Source organism: Palaemon carinicauda, chromosome 43 (genome assembly GCF_036898095.1).
Source record: "Palaemon carinicauda isolate YSFRI2023 chromosome 43, ASM3689809v2, whole genome shotgun sequence".
NCBI classification, from domain to species: domain Eukaryota; kingdom Metazoa; phylum Arthropoda; class Malacostraca; order Decapoda; family Palaemonidae; genus Palaemon; species Palaemon carinicauda.
The window spans coordinates 11,068,874-11,093,646 of record NC_090767.1 but is presented as its reverse complement, the minus strand read 5'-3'; the positions used below and the strand labels follow the sequence as shown (position 1 = coordinate 11,093,646).

Sequence of the window (24,773 nt, the reverse complement as noted above, 5' to 3'; positions counted from 1 at the left end):
GTCGTCCGAAGAGTCCTAAGTTCTCCCGCCGTCAAATTTTTTTTTCATATTTTGAAGTGTAAATAAAGATGTCTATTTCAGATTGCAAAAAACAGAAGACAGTAAGTGTTATATCTGGTTTATTGTGCCATTATTTAGCCGGAAATTATGTTATTTAACCGATAAACCGGGATATGTCAGCGTATGGTTTGGGGGTGTTTTTGACGATGTCACGTACCATATTTATGCATCTAATTCATTTTATTTCTTATTTTATTGATTATTTTTTCATTTTCATTCATATTTTATATACAACCAGGGTTTTTGGTCTTTATCTCGGCACTGTTTGGCCGGTAAAATCGTAGGTTAGGGGCGTTGCCTGGTGTTTCAAAACTTAGGTTTGAGTTGGTAGATTCAATCCAATATTTGGAATGACGGTTTTGTTACGGAAGTGTGTCGTGTTTTTGTGCCTTCGTAGTTTGTTGGGAGAGGGTTAGGTTAACTAGAAAATAGAGTAAAACGTAAAAAATTGCCTGTTTTTTCACTGGAATTATAACCGAATGAGGAGCTTTTGTATATCAGTGGCCAGTTCCTCATTCGTTCATTAAAAATGTACATCAACTATCCTAAACTTCCCCCCCCCTAACCTAACCTACAAGCTGTGTCCTTACTTACTTACCTAACGGGGGGGGGGGGGGGGGGGGGGGGGGCTAATGCCCCCTGTGACCCCCCTTACACTGCTATATTCTAAGTCAGACATAATAATACATACAGGTGGCCACTATCATACATAAACCCCCACTGGAATCATAACCGAATGAGATATCAATGAATTCACTAGTTTTGTAAATGCTTGTTTCAACAATCTACATAGTAGGACCACTTTGCGCATGAATGTCGGAAACATGCGAGGATAGCCAACAAGAAATGTGTTGGAACACCGAGAAAACATTAATTTTGTGCTTTGCATTTCATACGATATCAAATAACTGAAATTTCACTCGTTTGTCCCAACGTTCTACATACTGTACTAGGAACACTCAAAGGACACAGGTGGGAACCTTGCGGTTTGGGTGTGGTTAAATAGGACTAAACGGGATTATTTAACCCTTGTGAAATTTGTAAAAGGCCACTGAACCTAACAAACCCACCTGACCTAACAAACCCACCTGACCTAACCAACCCACCTGACCTAACCGAATAGTTCCCAGGTTACAACCCCTAGGCGGGGCAAGCCCCCGGACAGCCTTCCCAGGTCACAACCCCTAGCCAGATTTATAAAAAGCCACCTAACCTAACCTAGTAGTTCCCAGGTCACAACCCCTAGCCGGCATTTGTAAAAGGCTACAGAACCTCACAAACCCTCCTAACCTAACCTAATAGTTCCCAGGTTATAACCCCTAGCGGGGGGCAAGCTCCCAGAACCCCCTCCAGGTCGCAAACTAAAACAAAATAAAATATAAATGGTTATATTATGGTAAAGTGAATCTCAAATAAATCTCTCTTCCACACAATAAAACGATGGGCAGCACTCAAAATTATATCTTAACCACACTCGGGATTACCTTTATGTGAATTTTGTACGACAATTGCGGTTCCTGCATCTCCAGTTATACATGATTGTCCCCAAAGCACCAAGCTGATCGATATGAGTAATAGATACAACCACATCGCTCAAAGAAAAACCAGAGTATAGGTCATGCGTCTGTCCATCACGGATGTTAGCGTTGGAAAGGTTGACCTCGGTCAGGTCAATCTTGGGTCACGGGGGGCCGGTTAAATTTTTTAAATCACGCGGCCAATAAAAGCAGGCCTACAAGCGCACGGAAAAGAAAGGTTAGTTCGGGTCGGCTTAATGACACTGGCTTAATCCTCTTAAACATCCTAATTAGATGTTGCCTACCCTAACCTTTGGCTGTACTGTATACATAACAGATTAGTGTTCGGTATACTTTCAGGACGTGTCCCAACGAACTAATTACAATCTTAACAAGGGAATAAGAATGTAGATTGTTGATCTTAGGAAAAACATATGTCCAAACATCACTAAATTTTCAATTTGTGCCACCAGCTGATAGGCGAACCGAGCGCCGCCCAACGGGTGTTATTCTAGTCGGCCAGGAAGCAATGCCGTGGCTACAGCGACCGATACATTATAATGACCTTTACCCTACCTAACATTTCATGATGATTATTACAGAATTGTTGAATACAACTGTACAGGACGTGTCTCAACCAACTACAAACTTAACCAAGAGTTAATAGAGATTTAGCTAAAATTAGTGCATGTTGCAAATTATGGGGTATGAAGTTGAATCATAATGAAACTCAAGTATGATTGTAAGTAGGTCAGGGACGGTGGCTCCTCAACATCCGGATCTCAGTATTGATAATGTTTCTTTAAATTTGTATGACTTTTAAAATTTTAGGTGGGATTCTCGACAGCAAATTTACTTTTGAGAATCACATTAGGTCTGTGTCTTCTTCAATTGCACAAAAAATTGGCTTATTGAGAAAGTCTTACAATATTTTCGGTGATCAGTCTATTCTGAAGAAGTGTTTTAATTCTTTCATTCTACCTTGTTTTGAGTATTGTTCTCCTGTCTGGTGTTTAGCTGCTGATTCTCATCTTAATTTGTTGGACAGAATTTCTTATTCCTAATCTAGATTTGTTCCATAACTGGAATACAAACCACGCTATTTAATAGGGGTATTACCTTTGGCGTAGCTGAAATGACGAGCCATTAATTTTTAACGAGGGTTTACTACCCACACCGCTAGTTAGCGGGGGTAGGGGAGGGTAGCTTGCCACCCCCCCTCTCACACACCTGTGCTTGAACTCACTTTGCTCTCGGCTCAGATGGTAGTCGGACATGTCCGCTTTCATCCTCGCCGTCATTTGGCAGCCATTTAATACTTTTTTGCTTTTTCTTTTCTAGTTTTGTGTGTGAAGTTGGCCTCTGCGAATATGCGCACCTGCCCTGGGTTTCCCGACCGCCCCTGTGGAACATTCATGTCGGCGGTCGAGACCGATCCTCACGCCCTTTGGCCTTCCTGTAGGGGCCAACGGTGTGATAGCAATAACAGGTGTAGTGAGTGTAGGGAGTGGTCTACCTCCCAGATGGAGAGGTTTTCGCGACGACGGAAGAAGTCCAAACGGGATATTTCTCCTTCGAAGGTTTCTTTGAAAGGAGAAAAACCCTAGGCCTCTTCTTCCGTTGCCCAAACCTCCTCCGAAGCTCCCACTCGATCGGTCTCTTTCGAGAGACCATCGAGTGGTAGCGTAGACCGATGTACTGTTTACCAAACTCGGGGCTTGAGAGATGACGTTGCTTCCCCTAGCAAAGCAGCTCCACCTCTACCCACGGGAGGATATGTCACTAATCCCCCTTTTTCAGCTTTGGGGCTTGATGGTTCTCCCTCCAAGGAGGTTTTACTTGACTACATCCGATTGGGTGCCACTGTCAAGCAATCGCCGTCACCGACAGAGGTTGATCCTCTGTCTCTTGTCGACGTTGTGGTGTCAGAGGTATCCAATGCGGTATCACCCATCACCCTTGCCTCTTCAAACCGTATGGTAGCTGACGGCTTAGTTTCTCCCGTTCCTGTTCAACCATCGAGGGAGAAACTAAGTCCAACAGTCTCTCCTGCCAGTGTTTCTTCCCCTGGGGGAGTTCACTTACAGAGACTCCTCTTCGGAGGACTGCAGAAGGTCAGCTTGCTGCCCCTACGGCTCCCAGAGGGCACATTCGTCGCAATGCTCGCCTTCCTCTTCGCCAGAGAGGCCTTCCTTCACCTGCAGTGAGGAGGCGCCTCTTCGGTTCAACATCTTCGATGCAGTCCCCCGCAGAGGAGCCTCGACATCGACCACCGATCACTGTTCCTGCATTGGTCCTGGACCTTTCTGCAGATCGTTCGCGATCTCCTTCGGTGGAAGGTCGCCCTTGTAAAGGACACGTCGACCTTCCACCCGACAGACCTGCCGTCACCGTTTTTATACAAACCTAGCAAGGTTTCATCGGAGTATGCTAAAACGAAACCTGAGGAGCACGCTATAGTAGCTCGTCAGGCCCCGTCAACAAACCCTAACACAGGGCATCAAGGGCGTATGCGCCAACACGCACATATGTTCCAACAGGAGCCCAGCTCTTCTCCGCGCTATGCACGCACTCTTGCACATATGCACCCACGTTCTCCTGCGCACCAGGCCTTGCCTGAGCCTAAGCATACGCGCCAACCCTCACCTGCGCGCTGTCAACCTCCTGCACGCCAGCGCTCTCCCACGCGCCAGTGCTCTCCTACTCGCCAGCGATCTCTCGCGCACCAGCGCTCTCCCACGCGCCAGCGCTCTCCTGCACACCAGCGCTCTCCCACGCGCCAGCAGTTATTTCTCCTGCGCACCCACGATTTGGGCGCTACTGGGAAGTTAACTAGAGTGACTTCTTCCACGTTCCAGCTCTCGCCATCGCGCCAGCACTCTCCATCGCCCGCATGCATCCGCGAGGATACGTGCGCGCGCACTTCCCCATCCTCTCCTACAGATTTGCGCCCACATTCTGACGCGCGCCCACGATCAGCACAGACTTCAACTGCGCGGCCGCGTGGTAGGGATCTTTCTCCTGCGTGCGCGCCTTACGACTGGTACAGGCACGCGCAAACTCTCGCCCGCGCACTCAACGCCTTGATTCTGCGCGCGCGTGCGCGCCAACAGTCTCCCGCACGCGCGCCAACAGTCTCCCGCACACGCTTCTGTGCACCCACAGTCACCCGCACGCACTTCTGTCCGCCCACAGTCTCCTGCACACGATCCTGTGCGCCATCAGTCTCCCACGCGCACGCCCGTAGTCTCCCGCGCGCGACTCCTGGTATTCTCCCTTGCGCGAGCACCATTACTCTCCCTTGCGCGAGCGTTAATATCCTCCCGCACGCGAGACTGCTGAACTACCAACGGCAAGGTCGCCATCGCCTCATTCCCCTCCCTGCAAGCGCATACCAGCGCACATTGTGGGAGAAGAGAAACATCTAGAGGGGTCCAGGATCCCAAAGCCTTTTCAGGCAAACCTACCAATGATGAGAATTCCTCCCAGGGATCCTTCAATTCCTGTCCCTTCAAGGGGTATGTCTGACAGCGCGTCTGTAAGCCAACAGCCCTGGTTCGGTGCACTAATCAGAGGCGTAATGCAGGCGTTCAAGCCTGTCTTCTCTGAATTAGGGCACAGATCCTTTGCTGCTTCTACCCCTTTGAAGAAAAAAAGAGGAGCTCCGGGACGCGGTAACTTCTCCAAGGGCAAAACTGACTCCACGCAAGCCTTCGAGGCAGGTTCCTTCTTTCCCCCAGACGGTCTCTCTTTCCCCTTCGGACGAAGATTTCCCGTCCTCGGGAATCACGCATGGAGAGACTTTCCCCCATCGCACCAATGAGGGAAACCTCTCCTCGCGTCGAGATGTCTTCTCACGGGGGGACTGAAAGGAACATGCCATCCTCGTCAATGTTGGAGTCCTACATCCTTCCCAGGAAGGAATCTAAGGACTCTAAAACATTACCGAAGTCCTCTACTAGGACTAGGATGGAGCCAGCTAGCCACTCGGAGAACATCCGCGACTTTCCCCAAGAAGAGCCTTTGGGGACAGGAGACTTCGGTGCAAGTCCTACATCAGGAGGAGACCAGCAAGAGTCAGAACATGCATTTTGGCAAGTTCTGACTCTGATGAGGGCTCTCAACGGGTTTTCTGACCCAGAGATCCCTCCTCGAGAGGGCAAGGACACCGTCTTGGACCGTGTCTTTGGTACTAAGAAACCCTCCAAGACCAGTGCAGCACTGCCCTGGTCTCCGGGGGTTAAGAGTACCAGGGACAAGATCTCTCTACAGCTCTCCGAGATGTCCTCCTCCAACCGTTCCAGTGCCACCAACAAGCTCCTTCCACCTCCTCGCGTACAGCAGAGGACGTACTTCGTGATCCTTAAGGAGCCTTGTTTAGCTCTTCCCCTCCACCACTCGCTGGAAGAGCTTACCAGGGGAGTCCCTCTTGAGAGACTCTCCAACCGGCAGGTCTCATTCTCGGCAACCAGGAGAAAGTTGCGAAGTGTGCTATGCAAGCCACTTCGTGGCTCGACATCTGGTTGGGGACCTTAGGTATCCTGATACGTTCTGAGGATTTCTCCAAAGAACGTACCAGGAAAGCTATGGAGACCTTTCTTCTCTCAGGTACTCGCAAGATCGAGTTTCTGGCCCACCAAGTCTCGAACTTGTGGGCAAATACCATTCTGAAACGTCGGGATGCAGTAGCTGAGAGATTTCATCAGAAGGTCCCTATCACCGAGATCAATAGGCTCAGGCATTCCTCTCTAGAGGGATCCATCTGGTTTGAGCCTAAGGATGTGGAACAGGCCACTGAGAGGTGGAGGAAGTCTCATCAAGACTCCCTCCTTCATAGGGCTTTAACATCTAAGCCCTATAAGCCTCCAGCACCACAGCAGTCCCGTCCAGTCAAGACCGCTAAAACGACGACAGCAGCGAAGACCATGGTGTCTAAGCCCTTTCCTGTCAAAGGAAGGAAAGACAAAAAGTCCTCCAGGGGAGGCAAGAATCCTAGATGGAGCAGCCGAGGCCGCAAACACTAGGATAGGCAGTCCACCTGCTTGTCCATCAGTGGGGGATGCCTACAAAGTTGCTCAAACAGGTGGAAGCAACTCGGGGCCGATTCCTGGACAATCTCTGTGATCAGTCTAGGATATCGCGTCGCCTGTTCATAACATCTCTACCTCCCCTGACAACGAATCCAGTGGCATTGAGCTCCCTTGCCATGGGATCGGCAAGGGGGCAAGCCCGTCGGGCAGAAGTCCAGACCCTGTTGAAGAAGGGCGCTCTCCAAGAGGTCCTCGGCGAATCTCCAGGCTTCTTCAGTCGACTCTTTCTTGTAAAGAAGGCGTCTGGAGGCTGGAGACCAGTCATCGACCTCTCAGCTCTGAACAAGTTTGACAAACAAACTCCGTTCAGCATGGAGACGGCGGAGACGGTCCGACTAGCAGTAAGACCGCAAGACTTCATGTGCACACTGGACCTAAAGGACGCGTACTTCCAGATCCCAGTCCATCCGTCTTCAAGGAAGTACTTAAGACTCAACCTAGACAACAGAAGGTACCAGTTCAAGGTGCTGTGCTTGGTCTCTCCACAGCACCTCAACTCTTCACCAGAGTGTTCACCCTAATATCATCTTGGGCACACAGGATTGGCATCCGTCTTCTGCGTTATCTGGACGACTGGTTAATCCTAGCAGACTCGGTGTCATCCCTTCTTCAACACCGAGACAAACTTCCGAGACTTTGCCAAGATCTGGGGATCATGGTAAATCTCGAGAAGTCCTCACTGCTTCCCACTCAAAGACTGGTATACCAAGGCATGGTTATAGACACCAATCTCCACAATGCCTTCCCATCAGACGACAGGATAGCAAGGCTGAGGAAGGTCTCAAGGCCTTTTCTCAGACGAGAAGAACTTCCAGCCCAATTGTGGTTACGTCTCCTCGGTCACCTCTCATCGCTGGCTCGTCTAGTTCCCAACGGTTGCCTCAGGATGAGATCCCTCCAGTGGCGACTCAAGTCCCAGTGGAATCAAGGGTACGATTCCCCGGACATCCAGATCCCCATGGGACCTGCGGAACTGACGGATCTCCAGTGGTGGGTGGCAGGCGAGAACCTACGAAAAGGATGGATCTTCTCGTCCTCCCCCCGGATTTGATGCTGTTTTCGGACGCTTCAAAAAAAATGGGTGGGGCCCCACGTGCTGCACCACACGACCTCAGGCCTCAGGTCAAAGTCAGAAAATTACCTCCATATAAATCTCCTAGAGATGAAGACTGTCTTTCTGGCCCTTCAACAGTTCCAACAGTACCTGGCAAGTCACTCTGTGGTGGTGATGAGCGACAACACCACAGTAGTGGCCTACATCAACAAACAAGGAGGTACTTTTTCGCAGCAACTATCCCATCCAGCAGTAGAGACACTGAGATGGGCCGAAGTCCTCTCGATACCACTATCGGCACGCTTCATTCCGGGCAAAAGGAATGTGCTCGCCGACAACCTGAGCAGAGCGTCTCAGATGGTGAGTACCGAGTGGTCTTTGGATCATCTAGTAGCCAACAAAGTTCTGACTTTGGGGGGTTCTCCGACTGTGGATCTTTTCGCAACGGCCATGAACTTCAGGCTCCTGCTGTACTGCTCCCCAGTCTCAAACCCCAAGGCTCTCTGGCAAGATGCTTTCCAACAACGGTGGGACAACATCGACGTTTACGCCTTTCCCCCGCTCTCTCTGATGAGGAGGGTACCCAACAAGACCAGAACATCGGTCAATCTTTCAATGACCCTTATAGCTCCGCTATGGCATCACGCAGAATGGTTCCCGGACCTTCTGCAACTCCTAACGGAGTTACCAAGAGAACTCCCTCCACAACACAATCTACTCAAACAACCACATGCCAACATCTTCCACAAAGCCGTAGGTTCACTACGACTTCACGCTTGGAGACTATCCAGCATCTCCTCTCTGAGAGAGGATTTTCGCAACAAGTTGCTGTCAGGATGTCTGGACACCTGCGAAAATCTTCGGCAGCAGTCTACCAGGCAAAGTGGAAAGTCTTCTGTGGTTGGTGTCGTGGAAGGGGTATCTCTCCACTCGATGCCACTATTCCAACAATAGCGGAGTTCCTCGTGTATATGCGGGAAGAAATGCGCCTTTCAGTCTCGGCAGTGAAAGGCTATCGCTCAACCTTAAGTCTAGTCTTCAGGCTGAAAGGAATGGACATTTCTTCATCGCTAGAACTTTCTCTACTCATACGTAGTTATGAACTTACCTGCCCTCAGTCGGAAGTGAGACCTCCCCCATGGAACGTGGTTCGAGTTCTCAGGTCTCTTAAGAGACCTCCCTATGAACCATTGCGCCAGGCATCAGATCGCCACCTAACCTGGAAGACGGTATTCCTGCTAGCTTTGGCCTCGGCCAAGCGAGTCGGCGAACTTCATGGTCTCTCATATGACATCGCCCATTCAAGGGGATGGGGGAAAGTAACGTTCAGCTTTGTCCCTGAGTTTATTGCTAAGACTCAGAATCCGGGAGTGGTGGATCCTCGATTCGACTCCTTCAGGATTTCTAGTCTTCGTTCTATAACAGATGACCCAGACCATCTCTTACTATGCCCAGTAAGGAGCTTGAGGCTGTACCTCAAAAGAACAGCTGCAGCCCGTCCTCATGTGCCAGCTCTATTCGTCAGCACAGGAAGGACTAAGAGGAGGGTCACCAAGAATACCATCTCTGCATGGATTCATAGGGTCATTGACCTGGCCTTGAATCCAGACCCTCCTCCATCACGTCGCCCCAGAGCACATGATGTCAGGGGCATAGCTACGTCCCTGGCTTTCAAAAGAAATTTTTCAGTGACGCAGGTTCTTCAAGCTGGGGTGTGGAAACGTCAAACAACATTCACATCCCACTACCTGCAAGACGTGACTCACAGGAGACTTGATACGTTCTCTATCAGCCCTGTGGTGGCTGCACAACAGCTGGTCTAAATCAGGCTCCTTAATGGACAGGTAGCAGAAGGTTGAGGGCATTGTTACCTGGTTTTAGTCTGCATGAATGAAAAGGTATGTCTGGCCCTTATTCTTTTCTTCATCCTCTCCTCCATTGGAGAAAGCAGCATCCTGGGTTCTCTGCACAGCTGACCTCAAACCACTGCAGGTAAACCATGCTTCCTTGTGTTCCTAGTATTAAGATAATACTGTCACGTCCCCATACCCTGACGAGGTGGTATTGGGAGAGTCCTAGCCTAAAGTTTCCTTCTAAAAGACTACAGGTCAACTTCCTAGGATGAGTCACACTTTATTATACCTTCACATACATTGCGTAGGCCGCAGTCCTTGCGTAGCAAGGGTCTAGCGAGATGCAGGGACTCCTTATTGCTGAGTGCGAACACACTCAAATATTGAGTCCCCGGGCAAAGCCAAAAGCCAGTACTGGCAGGGACTTTCCACCCTTCCTAATGGGTGAGTCACCCATATTAAATAGCGTGGTTTGTATGTCAGTTACAGAACAAATGACAAATTCGTAGATAATTTGTATTTTTCCTAACTATACAAACCTTAGCTCTTTAATCAAACTTGCCCGCCAGCCCTATCCCCCGGGAAGTCCTACCTCCAAGCAAAGTGAGCTCAAGCACAGGTGTGTGTGAGGGGGGGGGGGGGGGGGTTAGCAGGCTACCCTCCCTACCCCCCGCTAACTAGTGGTGGGGTAGTAAACCCTCGTTAAAATTCTAATGGCTCGTCATTTCAGCTACGCCGAAAGTAATAACCCCTATTAAATAGCTAAGGTTGGTATAGTTAGGAAAAATACAAAATATCTACGAATTTTCAATATTTAACTTAGCCGGTGATTATAATAGCTGCAGCTCTGCTGCTCGACAGAAAACTCTACGGAAAAAATCCGCCAGCGATCGCTATGCAGGTAGGGGGTGTACTTCAACAGGGCCATCTGTCGTCCAAGTACCCAGTACTCATTGTAAACAAAGAACTCAATTTTCTCTCTGTCGTGCTACCGGCAAGACCTACTAATTCGCTGTTGCTAACTGGATTTGTTTTCACAACTATTTGGTGAGGTACACTTTTCTAGTTTTGAGCTTTCGCTGTGCAGGCTTTCTCTTCAATAAATCCTTGCATTCTTTTTTTGATATCGGATTATTTGTTGATGACTTTGGATAGTTTTTGAATTCCCCTTTGACCAATTCAAAATGGCTGACCCTTCTCAAGTCCCAAAATTCAGGAAGTGTAATGCTAGGGACTGTTCAAGGCGTCTTCCGAAGGCCTCTATCGATCCTCACACCGTTTGTTCCAATTGTCGGGATAAAACCTGTCAATTGGAAGATCGATGTGAGGAATGCGTTGGGCTTTCGGAATTCGATTTTATCGAATTCCAAAAATATACACGTAGGCTAGAGAGAGATAGAGTCAGGAGAAGTTCATCTCGTTCTGTTGATTTTTCCTCTCCTCATGCCCCACAACCTATTCCTTCCCCTGTAGTGGTTGCTCCTAATCCCCCTTCTGGCACTCAGGAACCTTCGATGGCTGATATGATGCGTGCCATCCAAGCTCTGGGTGAGAGAGTTGAGTCCCTGGCTAGTGACCGTAACCAGCTCATGGCGGACGTCAAGGAGCTGAAGTGTAAAAGTGCAGTGGGAAGTGATAAAGTGAGTGATAGTGTTGTGGATAGTGTTGCGCTTGAGGGTTCGTCTGTTCGTGCCTGTCGTCCTCCTAGTCCGGGACCTCTTGCAAGCTCCCAAGTCCAGGGGAGAAGCAATGTCGTACGACCAATGGGTTCGAGAGGCTTTAATCAGCGAACAGACGTTCCCTCCGTGGTTTCGGGCGTATCTAACCAAGATCGCCCCACCCACACAAAGACGAGAGAGCCCATTTATTCCTCGTCTGCGGAAGAGGTTTCTCGCAAGAAACCATGGACCAAGGTCTCACGACCGCTTAAGCGCAAGTCGGTCCCTTCCGCGCAAGTCCAACGGCCCAGTTGTAGCCACTGGGTCAGTTCGGACTCGCTGCAGTCTTCCGATGACTGCTCACCTCCTAAGAGAGGCAAAGCGGTACCGCCGCAGACAGTTACACCGTCTGTCGCCGCACCTGCTCCTGCAGACCCCAAGTGGTCTTTGCTGCAGAACATGCAGTCACAATTAACGTCTCTGATGCAGGACTTTCGTGCGGAGAAGGTTGCTGCTGCACCAGCCTCTTGCCTACAACCAACCACACACTCGGTTGTACGTCCTGTGGACGCTGAGGCAACCTTCTTGCGCACTCCAGTTGAGAGAGTTCCGCCACCCATGCGTTCCAGTGTACCCTGCCAGCCGCATGTTGACGTTCAGCGACGCACGGAGCCTTCCGTTGACGTTCGCGAGACACAACAACAGTCAGAGTTGTTTTGTTTTGACGCGGTGCGTCAACCTCCGCAACCCAGTGTGGTTGCCACTGCTCACCCGCATCAGGCTAGACAGTCTGGAGTAAACGCTGTGCGTCCCCGCGCTGCTATGGTTGTTGCCAGCTCAAAGACTGGGCAACAGTTCCATGACGTTGCGTCCGGTTCAGTCACGCGTGCACCCGTGCGACCGGACTCGGCTAACCAGCCGTTACCTACTCCATTGCCGCTTCCTCCTCAATACTCGGATGATGGACTTTCGGATGATGATGGTGCCGCTCACGTTGATGAACCACATTCGGATCTTGACGAGCCTAAGTCCACGCAACCCTCTTTGGACTTTAGAAAAGTTCTAGCTCTGTTCAAAGAGATGTTTCCGGACCAGTTTGTGTCTGTGGCTCCGCGCTCTCCTCCGTCAGAGTTTGTATTAGGTATGCCGTCATCCTCGCCTGCCTTTACTGGACTCGTCCTCGCACGCTCGTCCAAGAGAGCTTTACGAGTGATAGGAGAATGGATGCAGTCCAAAAAGAGTCTAGGGAAGACAGCCTTTATGTTTCCCCCTGCTAAACTCTCTTCTAAATCGAGCGTCTGGTATGCCACGGGAGAAGTTCTCGGCTTGGGAGTTCCTGCCTCTGCCCAGGGCGACTTCTCAAGTCTTGTAGACTCTCCCCGCAGGCTAGCCATGAGACGCTCGAAAATATGTTGGTCATCTTCGGACCTAGACCACCTTTTGAAAGGGTTATTTAGAGCCTTTGAGGTCTTCAACTTTTTAGACTGGTGTCTGGGAGCTTTAAGCAGGAAGATCTCTCCGACAGAGAAGGAAACTTACTTGCTCATCATGTCCTGCATGGACAAGGCCATACGTGACGGGTCTAATGAGCTTGCTGCATCGTTCATATCCGGAGTCCTCAAGAAGCGTGAGAACCTTTGCTCTTTCCTGTCAGCTGGAGTGACACCTTGTCAAAGATCCGAACTTCTGTTTGCTCCTCTTTCTAAGTGCCTCTTTCCAGAGGACTTGATTAAGGAGATTGCTGCTTCTTTGATACAGAAGGACACTCATGACCTGGTTGCGTCCTCTGCTCGCAAAGCCACCCCTTTGCCTACCTTGTCAGCTAGACCAAGGATGGACACTCCAGCGTCCCGATTTATTCCGCCCTTTCGTGGCAGAGCCTCCAGCAGAGGAGGTGCTCGTGCCGAAGGGAGACGTGGAAAGAAGAAAGGAACCAAGTCCTTTAAAGGCAGAGTCTGACTGCCAGCTTCTTCAGACAGCAGTGGGAGCCAGACTCAAGAACTTCTGGCAGACCTGGGAGAAGAGAGGCGCAGATGCACAATCTGTGAAGTTGCTCAGAGAGGGGTACAAGATCCCGTTTGTACGAAAACCCCCTCTAGCAATGTCTCCCATCGATCTCTCTCCCAGGTACAGAGAGGAAGACGAGACGAGCATTGAAACAGGAGGTGTCTCTCTTACTAGAAAAGGGAGCGGCAGTCAAAGTCCTGGACCATCAAACCCCGGGCTTCTACAACCGTCTCTTCTTAGTGGCAAAGAAGACAGGAGGGTGGAGGCCGGTGCTAGACGTCAGTGCGCTGAATGTCTTTGTCACAAAGCAGACGTTCTCCATGGAGACCACAAAGTCCGTTCTAGCAGCGGTCAGAAGGGAAGACTGGATGGTCTCTTTAGACCTAAGGGACGCATACTTCCACGTCCCCATCCACCCAGACTCCCAACCTTTTCTGAGATTTGTTTACGAAAAGGTTGTCTACCAGTTTCAAGCCCTGTGCTTTGGCCTAAGCACAGCTCCTCTTGTGTTTACGAGGCTGATGAGGAATGTAGCCAAATTCCTTCATTTAGCGGACATCCGAGCCTCCCTCTATTTGGACGACTGGCTTCTAAGAGCTTCTTCCAGTCGTCGCTGTCTGAAGGATCTAAAGTGGACTCTAGATCTGACCAAGGAATTGGGTCTCCTTGTCAATATGGAAAAGTCTCAAGTGGTCCCATCCCAAACTATTGTGTATTTAGGGATGGAGATTCACAGTCTAGCTTTTCGGGCTTTTCCGTCGGCCCCCAGAACGAGCCAAGCCCAGTTATGCATCCAGAACATGCTGAAGAAGGAACGGTGTTCAGTCAGGCAGTGGATGAGTCTGATAGGGACACTATCATCCCTGGAACAGTTCGTATCGTTAGGAAGACTACACCTCCGTCCTCTTCAATATCACCTAGCTGTTTACTGGAAAAAGGACAAGACGCTAGAAGCGGTCTCGATCCCCATTTCCGAGAAGATGAAGTCTTGCCTGACTTGGTGGAAGGACAGTATCAGCCTCAGAGAGGGTCTGCCCCTGGCTGTTCAGACTCCCAACCACGTTCTCTTCTCGGACGCATCGGACACAGGCTGGGGCGCGACATTAGACGGTCGGGAATGCTCGGGAACTTGGAACTCGAGTCAAAGGACAATGCATATCAACTGCAAGGAGCTACTGGCAGTTCATCTGGCCTTGAAAAGCTTCAAGTCTCTCCTTCAAGGCAAAGTGGTGGAGGTGAACTCGGACAACACCACGGCTTTGGCGTACATCTCCAAGCAAGGAGGGACCCACTCTATGACGTTGTACGAGATCGCAAGGGACCTCCTCACCTGGTCAAAAGGTCTAAACATTTCGCTAGTAACGAGGTTCATCCAAGGCAGCTTGAATGCCATGGCAGATTGCCTCAGTCGAAAGGGACAAATCATTCCAACAGAATGGACCCTACACAAGGATGTGTGCAAGAGACTTTGGGCCACATGGGGCCAGCCAACCATAGATCTCTTCGCAACCTCGATGACCAAGAGGCTCCCAATATATTGATCACCAATCCCGGACCCAGCAGCAGTTCATATAGATGCCTTTCTCCTAGATTGGTCACATCTAGACCTATATGCATTCCCCCCGTTCAAGATTGTCAACAAGGTACTGCAGAAGTTCGCCTCTCACGAAGGGACAAGGTTGACGTTAGTTGCTCCCCTCTGGCCCGCGAGAGAATGGTTCACCGAGGTACTTCGATGGCTAGTGGACGTTCCCAGAACGCTTCCTCTAAGGGTGGACCTTCTACGTCAGCCACACGTAAAGAAAGTACACCAAGGCCTCCACGCTCTTCGTCTGACTGCCTTCAGACTATTGAAAGACTCTCGAGAGCTATAGGCTTTTCGAAGGAGGCAGCCAGGGCGATTGCTAGAGCAAGGAGGACATCCACCCTTAGAGTCTACCAATCGAAGTGGGAAGTCTTCCGAAACTGGTGCAAGTCAGTATCGGTATCCTCGACCAGTACCTCTGTAACTCAAATAGCTGACTTCCTTTTATACCTGAGGAAAGAACGATCTCTTTCAGCTCCCACTATCAAGGGTTACAGAAGCATGTTGGCATCAGTCTTCCGTCACAGAGGCTTAGATCTTTCCAACAACAAAGATCTACAGGACCTCCTTAAGTCTTTTGAGACCACGAAGGAGCGTCGTTTGGCTACACCTGGTTGGAATTTAGACGTGGTACTAAGATTCCTCATGTCAGAAAGGTTCGAGCCGCTACAATCAGCCTCCTTTAAAGATCTCACTTTAAAGACTCTTTTCCTGGTTTGCTTAGCCACAGCTAAAAGAGTCAGTGAGATTCACGCCTTCAGCAGGAACATCGGATTTTCATCTGAAACGGCTACATGTTCTCTACAACTTGGTTTTCTAGCCAAAAACGAGCTACCTTCTCGTCCTTGGCCGAAATCGTTCGATATTCCAAGCCTATCAAATATGGTTGGAAATGAACTAGAAAGAGTCTTATGCCCTGTGAGAGCTCTTAAGTTCTATTTAAGACGAACTAAACCTTTACGAGGACAGTCAGAAGCTTTATGGTGTTCAGTTAAGAAACCATCTTTGCCTATGTCAAAGAATGCTTTATCCTATTTTATCAGACTGTTAATACGAGAAGCTCATTCACATCTGAGTGAAGAAGACCAAGCTTTGCTGAAGGTAAGGACACATGAAGTTAGAGCTGTCGCAACTTCAGTGGCCTTTAAACAAAATAGATTTCTGCGAAGTATAATGGACGCAACCTATTGGAGAAGCAAGTCAGTGTTCGCGTCTTTTTATCTTAAGGATGTCCAGTCTCTTTACGAGAACTGCTACACTCTGGGACCATTCGTAGCAGCGAGTGCAGTAGTGGGTGAGGGCTCAACCACTACAATCCCCTAATTCCATAACCTTTTTAATCTTTCTCTTGAAATGTTTTTTATTGTTGTTTTTGGGTTGTCCGGAAGGCTAAGAAGCCTTTCGCATCCTGGTTGATTTGGCGGGTGGTCAAATTCTTTTCTTGAGAAGCGCCTAGATTAGAGGTTTTGATGATGTCCTGTGGTATGGGTTGCAACCCTTCATACTTCAGATCCTAGGGGTCGCTCAGCATCCTAAGAGGATCGCGAGGCTCCGTAAGGAAGACGTACTTAAAAAGGCAGAGTAATTGTTCAAGTCGACTTCCTTACCAGGTACCTATTTATTTTATTTTTGTTATTTTGATAACTTTTAAAATGAAATAAAAAATCCTTAGCTCATAATAATGTAAACATTTATTGCTGGTCTCTACCCACCCCCCTGGGTGTGAATCAGCTATTATAATCACCGGCTAAGTTAAATATTGAAAAATGTTATTTTGATAATAAAATAAATTTTTGAATATACTTACCCGGTGATTATAAATTAAAGGACCCTCCCTTCCTCCCCAATAGAGACGCAGTGGACCGAGGAGAAAATTGAGTTCTTTGTTTACAATGAGTACTGGGTACTTGGACGACAGATGGCGCTGTTGAAGTACACCCCCTACCTGCATAGCGATTGCTGGCGGATTTTTTCCGTAGAGTTTTCTGTCGAGCAGCAGAGCTGCAGCTATTATAATCACCGGGTAAGTATATTCAAAAATTTATTTTATTATCAAAATAACATTTTGTCATTTTTAATTGCAGAAAGTTCCAGAATAAATTTGACATCTTAGTAATACAACAGTTTATTCTTAAAAAGTTGTTGTAATAGACGAGTACAGCAATAATTTCTTCCATTTAGATGCACAGACATCCCTATTAACGTACATAATCACTCGTCTATTAGCACTTCCTTGTCTCTACTCGCCCATAACCACACGTTTGAGTGTAGATAGTCGTCTGTGCCTGGACTGAATGATGAAAGAGAATGAATATATCAGCAGACCCAGTCGGGGGTTCTTCCACAATGGGATGTTTCGGTGTCGTTCTTGGGACAATTGTAGAGTTTTGTGTGATTTGTTTTGATTGAAAAGTTTCGTAGTAATATTTGTCATCATCACCTCCTACACCTGTTAATGCAAAGGGCCTCAGTTAGATTTCGCCAGTCGTCTCTATCTTGAGCTTTTAATTCAATACTGTACTTCTCCATTCATCATCATCTGCTTCACGCTTCATAGTGCTCAGCCATGTAGACCTGGGTTGTTTCAACTCTTCTAGTGCCTCGTGTAGCCCAGCTGAACGTTTGGTGAACTATAATCTCTCTTGTGGAGTGCAAAGAGCATGCCCAAACCCTCTCCATCTATCTGCCCCTCATCATGACCTCATCCACATGTGGTACTTGAGTAGAATGTGGCATGAAGAGGCAAAACCTGATGAATGGGAGTTAGGAGTGTTGGTGAAAGTGGCAAAAGAAGGAGACCTGACTGATGACAATATCAATAGAAATTCATTAATACTAAATTGATTTTTTTGTTTCTCATTTCCAGAACACAGCGAAGGTGTACAGTAGTCATGTCCGATGGATTGGTCATCCAGGAAGACGGGAAGGAGAAGCTTATCATCGTGATGGCCGTTACTGCCATGGCCGCCTGTTGGATCGTTTGCCCTGTAACAGGTACTGTTGTGAAATTAGAGTTATACAATCAAGGCTCCTAATTCCATGAAAATCTCATTACAGGTATACTGTATGTTTTATAATTATGTACGTGTTTAAAACCAGGACCTGTGATGTATCGTATCAAAAGACCAGATCCCTGCTGCATCTGAGAAGCCAACAGCGACTGTATTCAATAAATGAAATATCGGTCCAATGTGTTATGGGGTTGAGGCATTTGTTATATTTGTAACTGAGGTTTTTCAGCCGTCAGAATTTCTCGCATCGCCAAAGGGAGTATTGCATAGAGTACAAGTTTAGCTGAGAACTTCATCCATACAGTTCTCAGCTATGATGGATTGATTGATTGATTGAATGAGAGTTTTCTGGCATCCTGACATCTAAGGTCATGAATGCCGTTCTCAGCTATGTTGTCCTTTTCCTTTCACTTTTTATCCATTCCACTTTGGGCTTTTCCATTATAGCTGTTTGTAAACAAATCCTTATGGGGCAGTTGAGTGAGAATTTTGTAATGTCATTGGATGTATTTGTTTCACTGTATTTTACTCCTGAAATCTGATGTAAGCAGGCTTACTCAAAAAAGTTATGGATGAATTTGATGACATTTTCAAGACATGTTAGAAATGGGATAACTTAGAAGGTACTATATTTACCCTGTGATCGTATTCACCATCCAGATCCAAGACTTTTTTTCTAAAGGATTCTTAACTATTGCGAGATTGGACCAAATTGGAAATTCTTGCTTATTACTCGAGTAAAGCACAGTACAGTATACTCGGTAGAAACTTTTAAGCATTAAGCCTTCGTAACGTCTAGCAATCGCTATGTTATGGTTCTGATATTATATTATTCCGGACCTGCAGATCCAGGATGGGAACATGTAAATAGAGATCTAGTGAAGATCGAGATGGTGTGATAGAGGGAATCGAGGTCTGTGCTCTCTGAGTGCTCATTTTACTTGTTTTTAATGTTTTAGTTGATAGTACGTATTTTGCCTTTTGTTAATTCAATGCACTTCTTCAGGTGAAAGAGAAGGCAGGAAGACATTCCGCCTCCCGAGACGCACGTTTATCACGAGCCTCCTCCCAGTGAAGGTTGAAGAGGCCAAGCATCCGCTGCTTCTGTGTGGCGATCACGACAGCCGAATACACGTATTCACACGCGAGAGTTTATGCGACTATTTTCCAGAAGCGGTTCTTAACGGTCATGAAGACTGGGTGACTTCGCTGGACATTATGCAAGAAGGTTAGTTTCCGAGATCTTATTTACTTGATTTAGGACCTTGTATTGTTTACCTTTTATATTGTATGTTACAGAGGGGTGAGATGTCCAGAGGAAGGAAAGAAATGGGGATGGTTTGGAGCTGCAATGAAGGAAGATCAAAGAATGAGTCTGACGTAGTGTGACGAGAGACCAGTAGGAATTGCCAAACATAATAATGAAGTGAAGGAAATGTAATCTAAACCAGATGGGAATTGAGGCAGAAAATACTTCAGACTGTGTAAAGTGGCTACCATGCCTATTGAATTGAGTAAAGAGAATATTTAATGCAAAAACTAAATATTCAGGGAATGAAAAATCATTGTTAGATTATGAATTCATTACCTCTGCCAATGAGTTTATAAAATGACCAGCATTTATTAATTTATTTATTTATACGTTTGTTTGTTGTCTGTTAGCAAGATTATGTTGAAACGTCTTGCTTGATTTCCACCAACTTTGAACCTCTGATAGGTATTATTATGCTTTGGATGAACCCATTGAATTTTGAAGGTGAACCACAGCAAGATCACTATTCTAGTTATGATTGTTGTTATATATAGACAGTAGATTATACAAAAGGTCAACATAGGAAAAAGGGGAAGGTTGGTCCCTAGACTTGAATGAAATGTTGGAAATATTCAGGTAGCTCTTTTTACTTGTTTTGAGAATGCATTTTGAGCATAAATATGATTACGTTTCAGATAATGGCGGATTATTGCTTGCCAGCGGTTCGAAGGACTCCTCCGTTCGTGTCTGGAAAGTCTCGGTGCTGGAGAAAGGAGACGACGTGAAGGATGCGGAAGACAGGGAAGACAAAGTTCTGAGGCTGCGCAGTGTCCTGTTCCGAGTCAAACCGCTCCTCCGGTGACAAGGACGTGACGATATCTGTGTTGCTCGATACTATCTTAGCTGGTCATGAAAAGGCTTGAGATCAGAAGTGCCTTGGGCTGGTCCAATGATCAAAGGTGAGTAGTGGATCATTTGGTGTTCTGTGTTGATAGGATCCAAGTGGTCATGATAATATACTTTTGTTCCGTAACTGAAATACAAACCACACTATTTAATATGGGTATTACTTTCGGCGTAGCTGAAATGACGAACCATTAGAATTTTAACGAGGGTTTACTAACCCCATCGCTAGTTAGCGGGGGTAGGGGAGGGTAGCTTGCTAAACCCCCCCCCCCCCCCACACACACACACACACACCTGTGTGCTGAGCTCACTTTACTATCGGCTCGAGTGGTAGCCGGATGTGTCCGCTTTCACCCTCGCCTCTTTGACAGCCATTAATGCTTTGGTTTTTGTTTTACTTACTTTTTCCTATACTTGTAATATATATATAAACATTCTTTATGTTTATGTATATTTGTTCCGTAACCAAAATACAAACCACGCTATTTAAATAGGGTTTACTTTCGGCGTAGCTGAAATGACGAGCCATTAGATTTTAACGAGGGTTAAACTACTCCCGCGCTAGTTAGCACGGGGGTAGGGGAGGGTGAGCTAGCTAACCCTCCCCCTCCACACACCGGTGAGCTGCTTCACTTCACTTCACTTTTGGCTCGGACGATGTACAGACGTTTCTGTCCCGTCCTCGCATATTGGCAGCCTTAATTTGTTTGCTTTTTCTTCCAGTGTGTGTTTGTTTGAAGTTGGCCTCTACCTTTGCTTTCCACCATGCGGAAATGCCCTGGACTTCACGATCGCCCCCGTGGAACTTTTATGTCGGCGATCGAGACAGACCCTCACACCCTTTGCCCGCAGTGTCGAGGTCAACGGTGTAGTAGTGATAATCTGTGTATGGAATGTCGGGAGTGGACTACCTCCCAGTGGGAGAGGTTTGCGCGGCGGCGTAAGAAGAGTTCTAAGAGAGACCGTTCTTCCCTCCAGGGGAAGGAAGGCTCCAAGGACTCTTTTTCCATTGCCCGAGCCTCCTCCGAAGCTCCCACTCGTTCGGTCTCTCGTGAGAGGCCGCCGAGTGGTAGCGTAGGCCCTTCTTTTGTTTCCCGAACTCGGTGTGTGGGAGAGGGCGTTGCTTCCCATACCGAGGCAGCTCCCCCTCCTCCTCCGGGGGAGGATATTATTGATTTTGTAGATTACGACCAAACTGTGTCTAATGATGATCTTTTCCAGCTTTGGGCTTCCTTGGGGCTTAAGGGCTCACCATTCAAGGAAGCCCTGTTTGATCTGATCCGATTGGGGGCAGCTGTCTAACAGTTGCCGGTAATACCAGAGGTAGATCCCCTGGCTATTGACGACGTTGTTGTGACAGAGGCGTCCGACGGGTCGGGTCAAACCCCTGCTGCTACTGTTGGTGTTGTTGAAGACCCAGGTTCCCCCTCCGAAAATCCTTCAAGGGGGAAGCTGGGTCCAACAGTCTCTCCTGCGAGTGTTGCTCCCCCTTGGGGGAGTGCACTAACAGAGACTCCTCTTCGGAGGACCGACGATGCTGATACCCTGCCACGAGGTCGTCTTCTCCGTAAGGCTCGCCCTCCTCTTTGTCGCCGAGGCCTTCCTTCTCCTTACAAGGGAGTCAAGAGGCGCCTCCTTTTCGGGTCATCATCCTCGTCGTCCCCTGTGAAGGACTCTTCTCATCAGGAACAGACCGTAGCAGTAACTCCTCTGGACCTCTCTGCTGATCGTTCGCGATCTCCTGCGCCTGCCAGATCTTCCTTGCCTACGCAAGCACCTGTCCCTTTGGGGCAGAAGGGCCTCTCACGATGTGGGTGAGGCCCTTCCGCGCCAGGTTTCACCTGTGCGGCCTCCAGTAGCGCGCAAGCGCCTCCGCTCTCCTGATGGCCAGCGCCCATCTGCTCGTCAGCGCGCTCCTGCTCGCCAGCGCTCTCCTGCCGTAGAGTCTCCTGACTCTCCGCGCCAGCGCTCTCCTGCCGTAGAGTCTCCTGACTCTCCTCGCCAGCGCTCTCCTGATCTCCAGCGTTCTCCTGATCTTCAACGCGCCCCTGTTCGCCAGCGCTCTCCTGCTCGTCAGCCCTCTCCTGCTCGCCAGCTTTCTCCTGCTCGCTAGCGCTCACCTGCGCGCATGCGCACTTCAGCCCCTGCTGCGCGTCCTGCGCGTCAACAGTCTCCTGAGCGCCGTCAACCTCCGGCGCATCAGCGCTCTACGGCCCGCCCAGTTCCTGATACGCGCCCAGCGCGCCAACGTTCGCCCGCGCGCCCATGATCTTGGGATCTGGGCACAGGCAAGGACATTGTTCCTTAGCCTCGCCAGCGTTCCCCTACGCGTCGACTACCGCCTGCGCTCCAGTCTCCAGCGCGCACTTAAGTGCATACGCGCCCACGAGCCAGCTCCTGAGCCCGCCCACGAGACTTCACCTTCGAGACCTTCAGCCGCGGCGCGCCATCCTACGCGTCAGCGATCTCCTACGCGCCAGCGTTCCCCTACGCGCCCGCGCGATCCTTCGTCTGCGCGCGAATGCTCACCAACGCGCCCACGCGTATGATCGCCACAGGGCTCCGATTCACCCACGAGCCAACTTACCTGTGCGCGGTCGGTCACCCACGCGTTCCACTCGTCATCGATCACCAACGCGCCGTCGCTCGCCAACGCGCCATCGTTCGCCAACACGCCATCACTCGCCAACGAGCTTGATCTCTCCTAGGCTCCATCATTCACCTACGCGCCATCATTCTCCTGATCGCCAGCGATCACCCAGGCACTCGCGCTCACCTGTGCATTCACGCACACCTTCGAATGCGCGCCCACTCACCAGCGCGCCAAGTCAACAGCGCCCCCGCGCCCTCATCTCCACGCGCCCGCGCACCAACGGTCGCATGCGCGCGACCCAGCACCCACGCGCGACCCCGGTAATTCTGCCACCGCGCGAATGCAGCGCGAACCAGCGATCCTACCATCACGCGACCCCCAGCGTGATTCCCGCCGGGTTCCGCAGCGCGCCCAGCCTTGCGAGGTACCGTGGCCGTGTACTTCCAGATCGTCCTCGCGATCACCATCGCGGAAGCGCTGAGCACGCGCCCAGGAGCAGGAAGAGTCATCGGAGAGGTTCGGACAACATTCTTCTTCCCTTTCTTCTTTTCAGGCAGGCCCTGTAGTATCCACTCCGAAGGACCAACCGATCCCCTTCCCTCCAGGGGGGGTCGCTGACACTGCGTCAGTCAGCCGCCAGCCTTGGTTCGGGTCTCTGATGAAAGCGGTGCTGCAGGCTATGAAGCCAGCCCTCGCAGATCTGTGACTGAAACTAAAGGCTCCCTCGCCCCCACTGAAGAGAAGGAGAGGAGTGGATTTCGTGGTGACTTCTCCCAGGGTTAAGCTGGCTCCCAAGAGATGCAGGCTATGAAGCTAGCCCTCGCAGATCTGGGACTGAAACCAAAGGCTCCCTCGCCCTCACTGAAGGGAAGGAGAGGAGTGGATTTCGCGGTGACTTCTCCCAGGATTAAGCTGACTCCCAAGAGGTCCGTCGGGAAGGCCCCTTCCCCCTCGCAGACGTTTTCTCCTCCTGTGGACGAACCTTTCCCATCCTCGGGAGAATCCAGTGAGGTGAGACACTCTCCCACGGCACCAATGGGAGGAACCCCACCTCAGGAAGAGAAACGTCTCGCGTAGGAGGGACCTTCCAGACCACTTTGCTGGAGTCCTGTATCCCTCCCAGGAGGGAGCCCAAGGACTCCAAGATGTTACCCAAATCATCGTCGAGGTTTCACCCAGAGCCAGCCCTTCCCCGGGAGAACGTCCGCGTGTCCCCCCATGAAGAGCCAATGGGGACTGGAGACTTAGCTGCCAGTCCACAAGGAGGAGAGCAGCGCGAATCGGAGCACGCCTTCTGGCAGGTCCTTGGACTAATGAGGCAACTCAATAGTTTCAAGGATCCCGAGACGCCCCTCGCGAAGGCAAGGATACGGTCCCGGACCAGGTTTATGGCATTCAGAAGCCCCCCAAGACAAGTGCAGCCCTTCCCTGGTCCCAGGGGGTGAAGAGCGCCAGGGACAAGGTCGAGGGCCAGCTTTCTGAGCTCGCCTCCTCCAGCCGTTCTTCTGCCGGGAACAAGCTCCTCCCACCTCCTCGCGTGCAGCAGAGGAGGTACTTCAAGATCATGGAGGAGCCTTGTTTAGCTCTTCCCCTCCACCACTCCGTGGAAGAGCTCTCCAGGGGTCGCTCTGTAGAGAAACTCAACGCCCGGCAGGTGACATTCACGGCGTCGGAGGTCCTGAGCCAGGAGAAGGTCGCAAAGTGTGCCATGCAGGCCACTTCGTGGCTGGATGTCTGGCTAGGGTCTCTGGGCATCCTGTTGCACTCTGAGGACTTGTCCAAGGAGAGCAATAGGAAGGCCCTGGAGACCTTCCTCCTCTCGGGAACGCGCTCGATCGAGTTTTTAGCTCACCAGGTCACTAACCTGTGGGCTAACTCGATTCTCAAGTGCCGTGATACAGTGACCGAGAGGTTCCACCTGAAGGTCCCCGCTATGGATGTCAGCAAGCTCAGACATTCCTCCATCCTTGGAGGAAGCCTGTTTGAGCCCAAGGACGTAGAACGGACAGCTGAGAGGTGGAGGAAGACGAGTCAAGATTCGCTCGTCCAGAAGGCCCTTACATCTTGGCCCTACAAGCCTCCTGCTCCTCAACAACAACAACAACAGCCTCACAGGACACCGAAGCAGGCTCTGGCAGCTAAGACCAAGGTGTCTAAACCGCAGCCCTTTCCTGTCAAAGACAAGAG

The 24,773-nt window shown here is 49.6% G+C and overlaps 1 protein-coding gene across 1 annotated transcript; it reads left to right on the top strand.

Moving 5' to 3' along the window:
* LOC137633925 (elongator complex protein 2-like) lies at positions 1-20,000 on the top strand. Its single transcript, XM_068366161.1, has 4 exons — positions 1-101; positions 17,691-17,818; positions 18,842-19,063; positions 19,783-20,000. The coding sequence occupies exons 2-4, from the start codon at positions 17,716-17,718 to the stop codon at positions 19,947-19,949; spliced, it is 492 nt and encodes a 163-aa protein (XP_068222262.1). The 5' UTR covers positions 1-101; positions 17,691-17,715; the 3' UTR covers positions 19,950-20,000.
* The last annotated feature ends 4,773 nt before the right edge of the window (positions 20,001-24,773 follow it).

Coding starts and splice junctions, on each gene's coding strand:
- LOC137633925 (XM_068366161.1), top strand. CDS start 17,716: ATGTCCGATGGATTGGTCATCCAGGAAGACGGGAAGGAGAAGCTTATC. Junction 17,819..18,841: donor GATCGTTTGCCCTGTAACAG/GTACTGTTGTGA, acceptor GCACTTCTTCAG/GTGAAAGAGAAGGCAGGAAG. Junction 19,064..19,782: donor GCTGGACATTATGCAAGAAG/GTTAGTTTCCGA, acceptor ATTACGTTTCAG/ATAATGGCGGATTATTGCTT.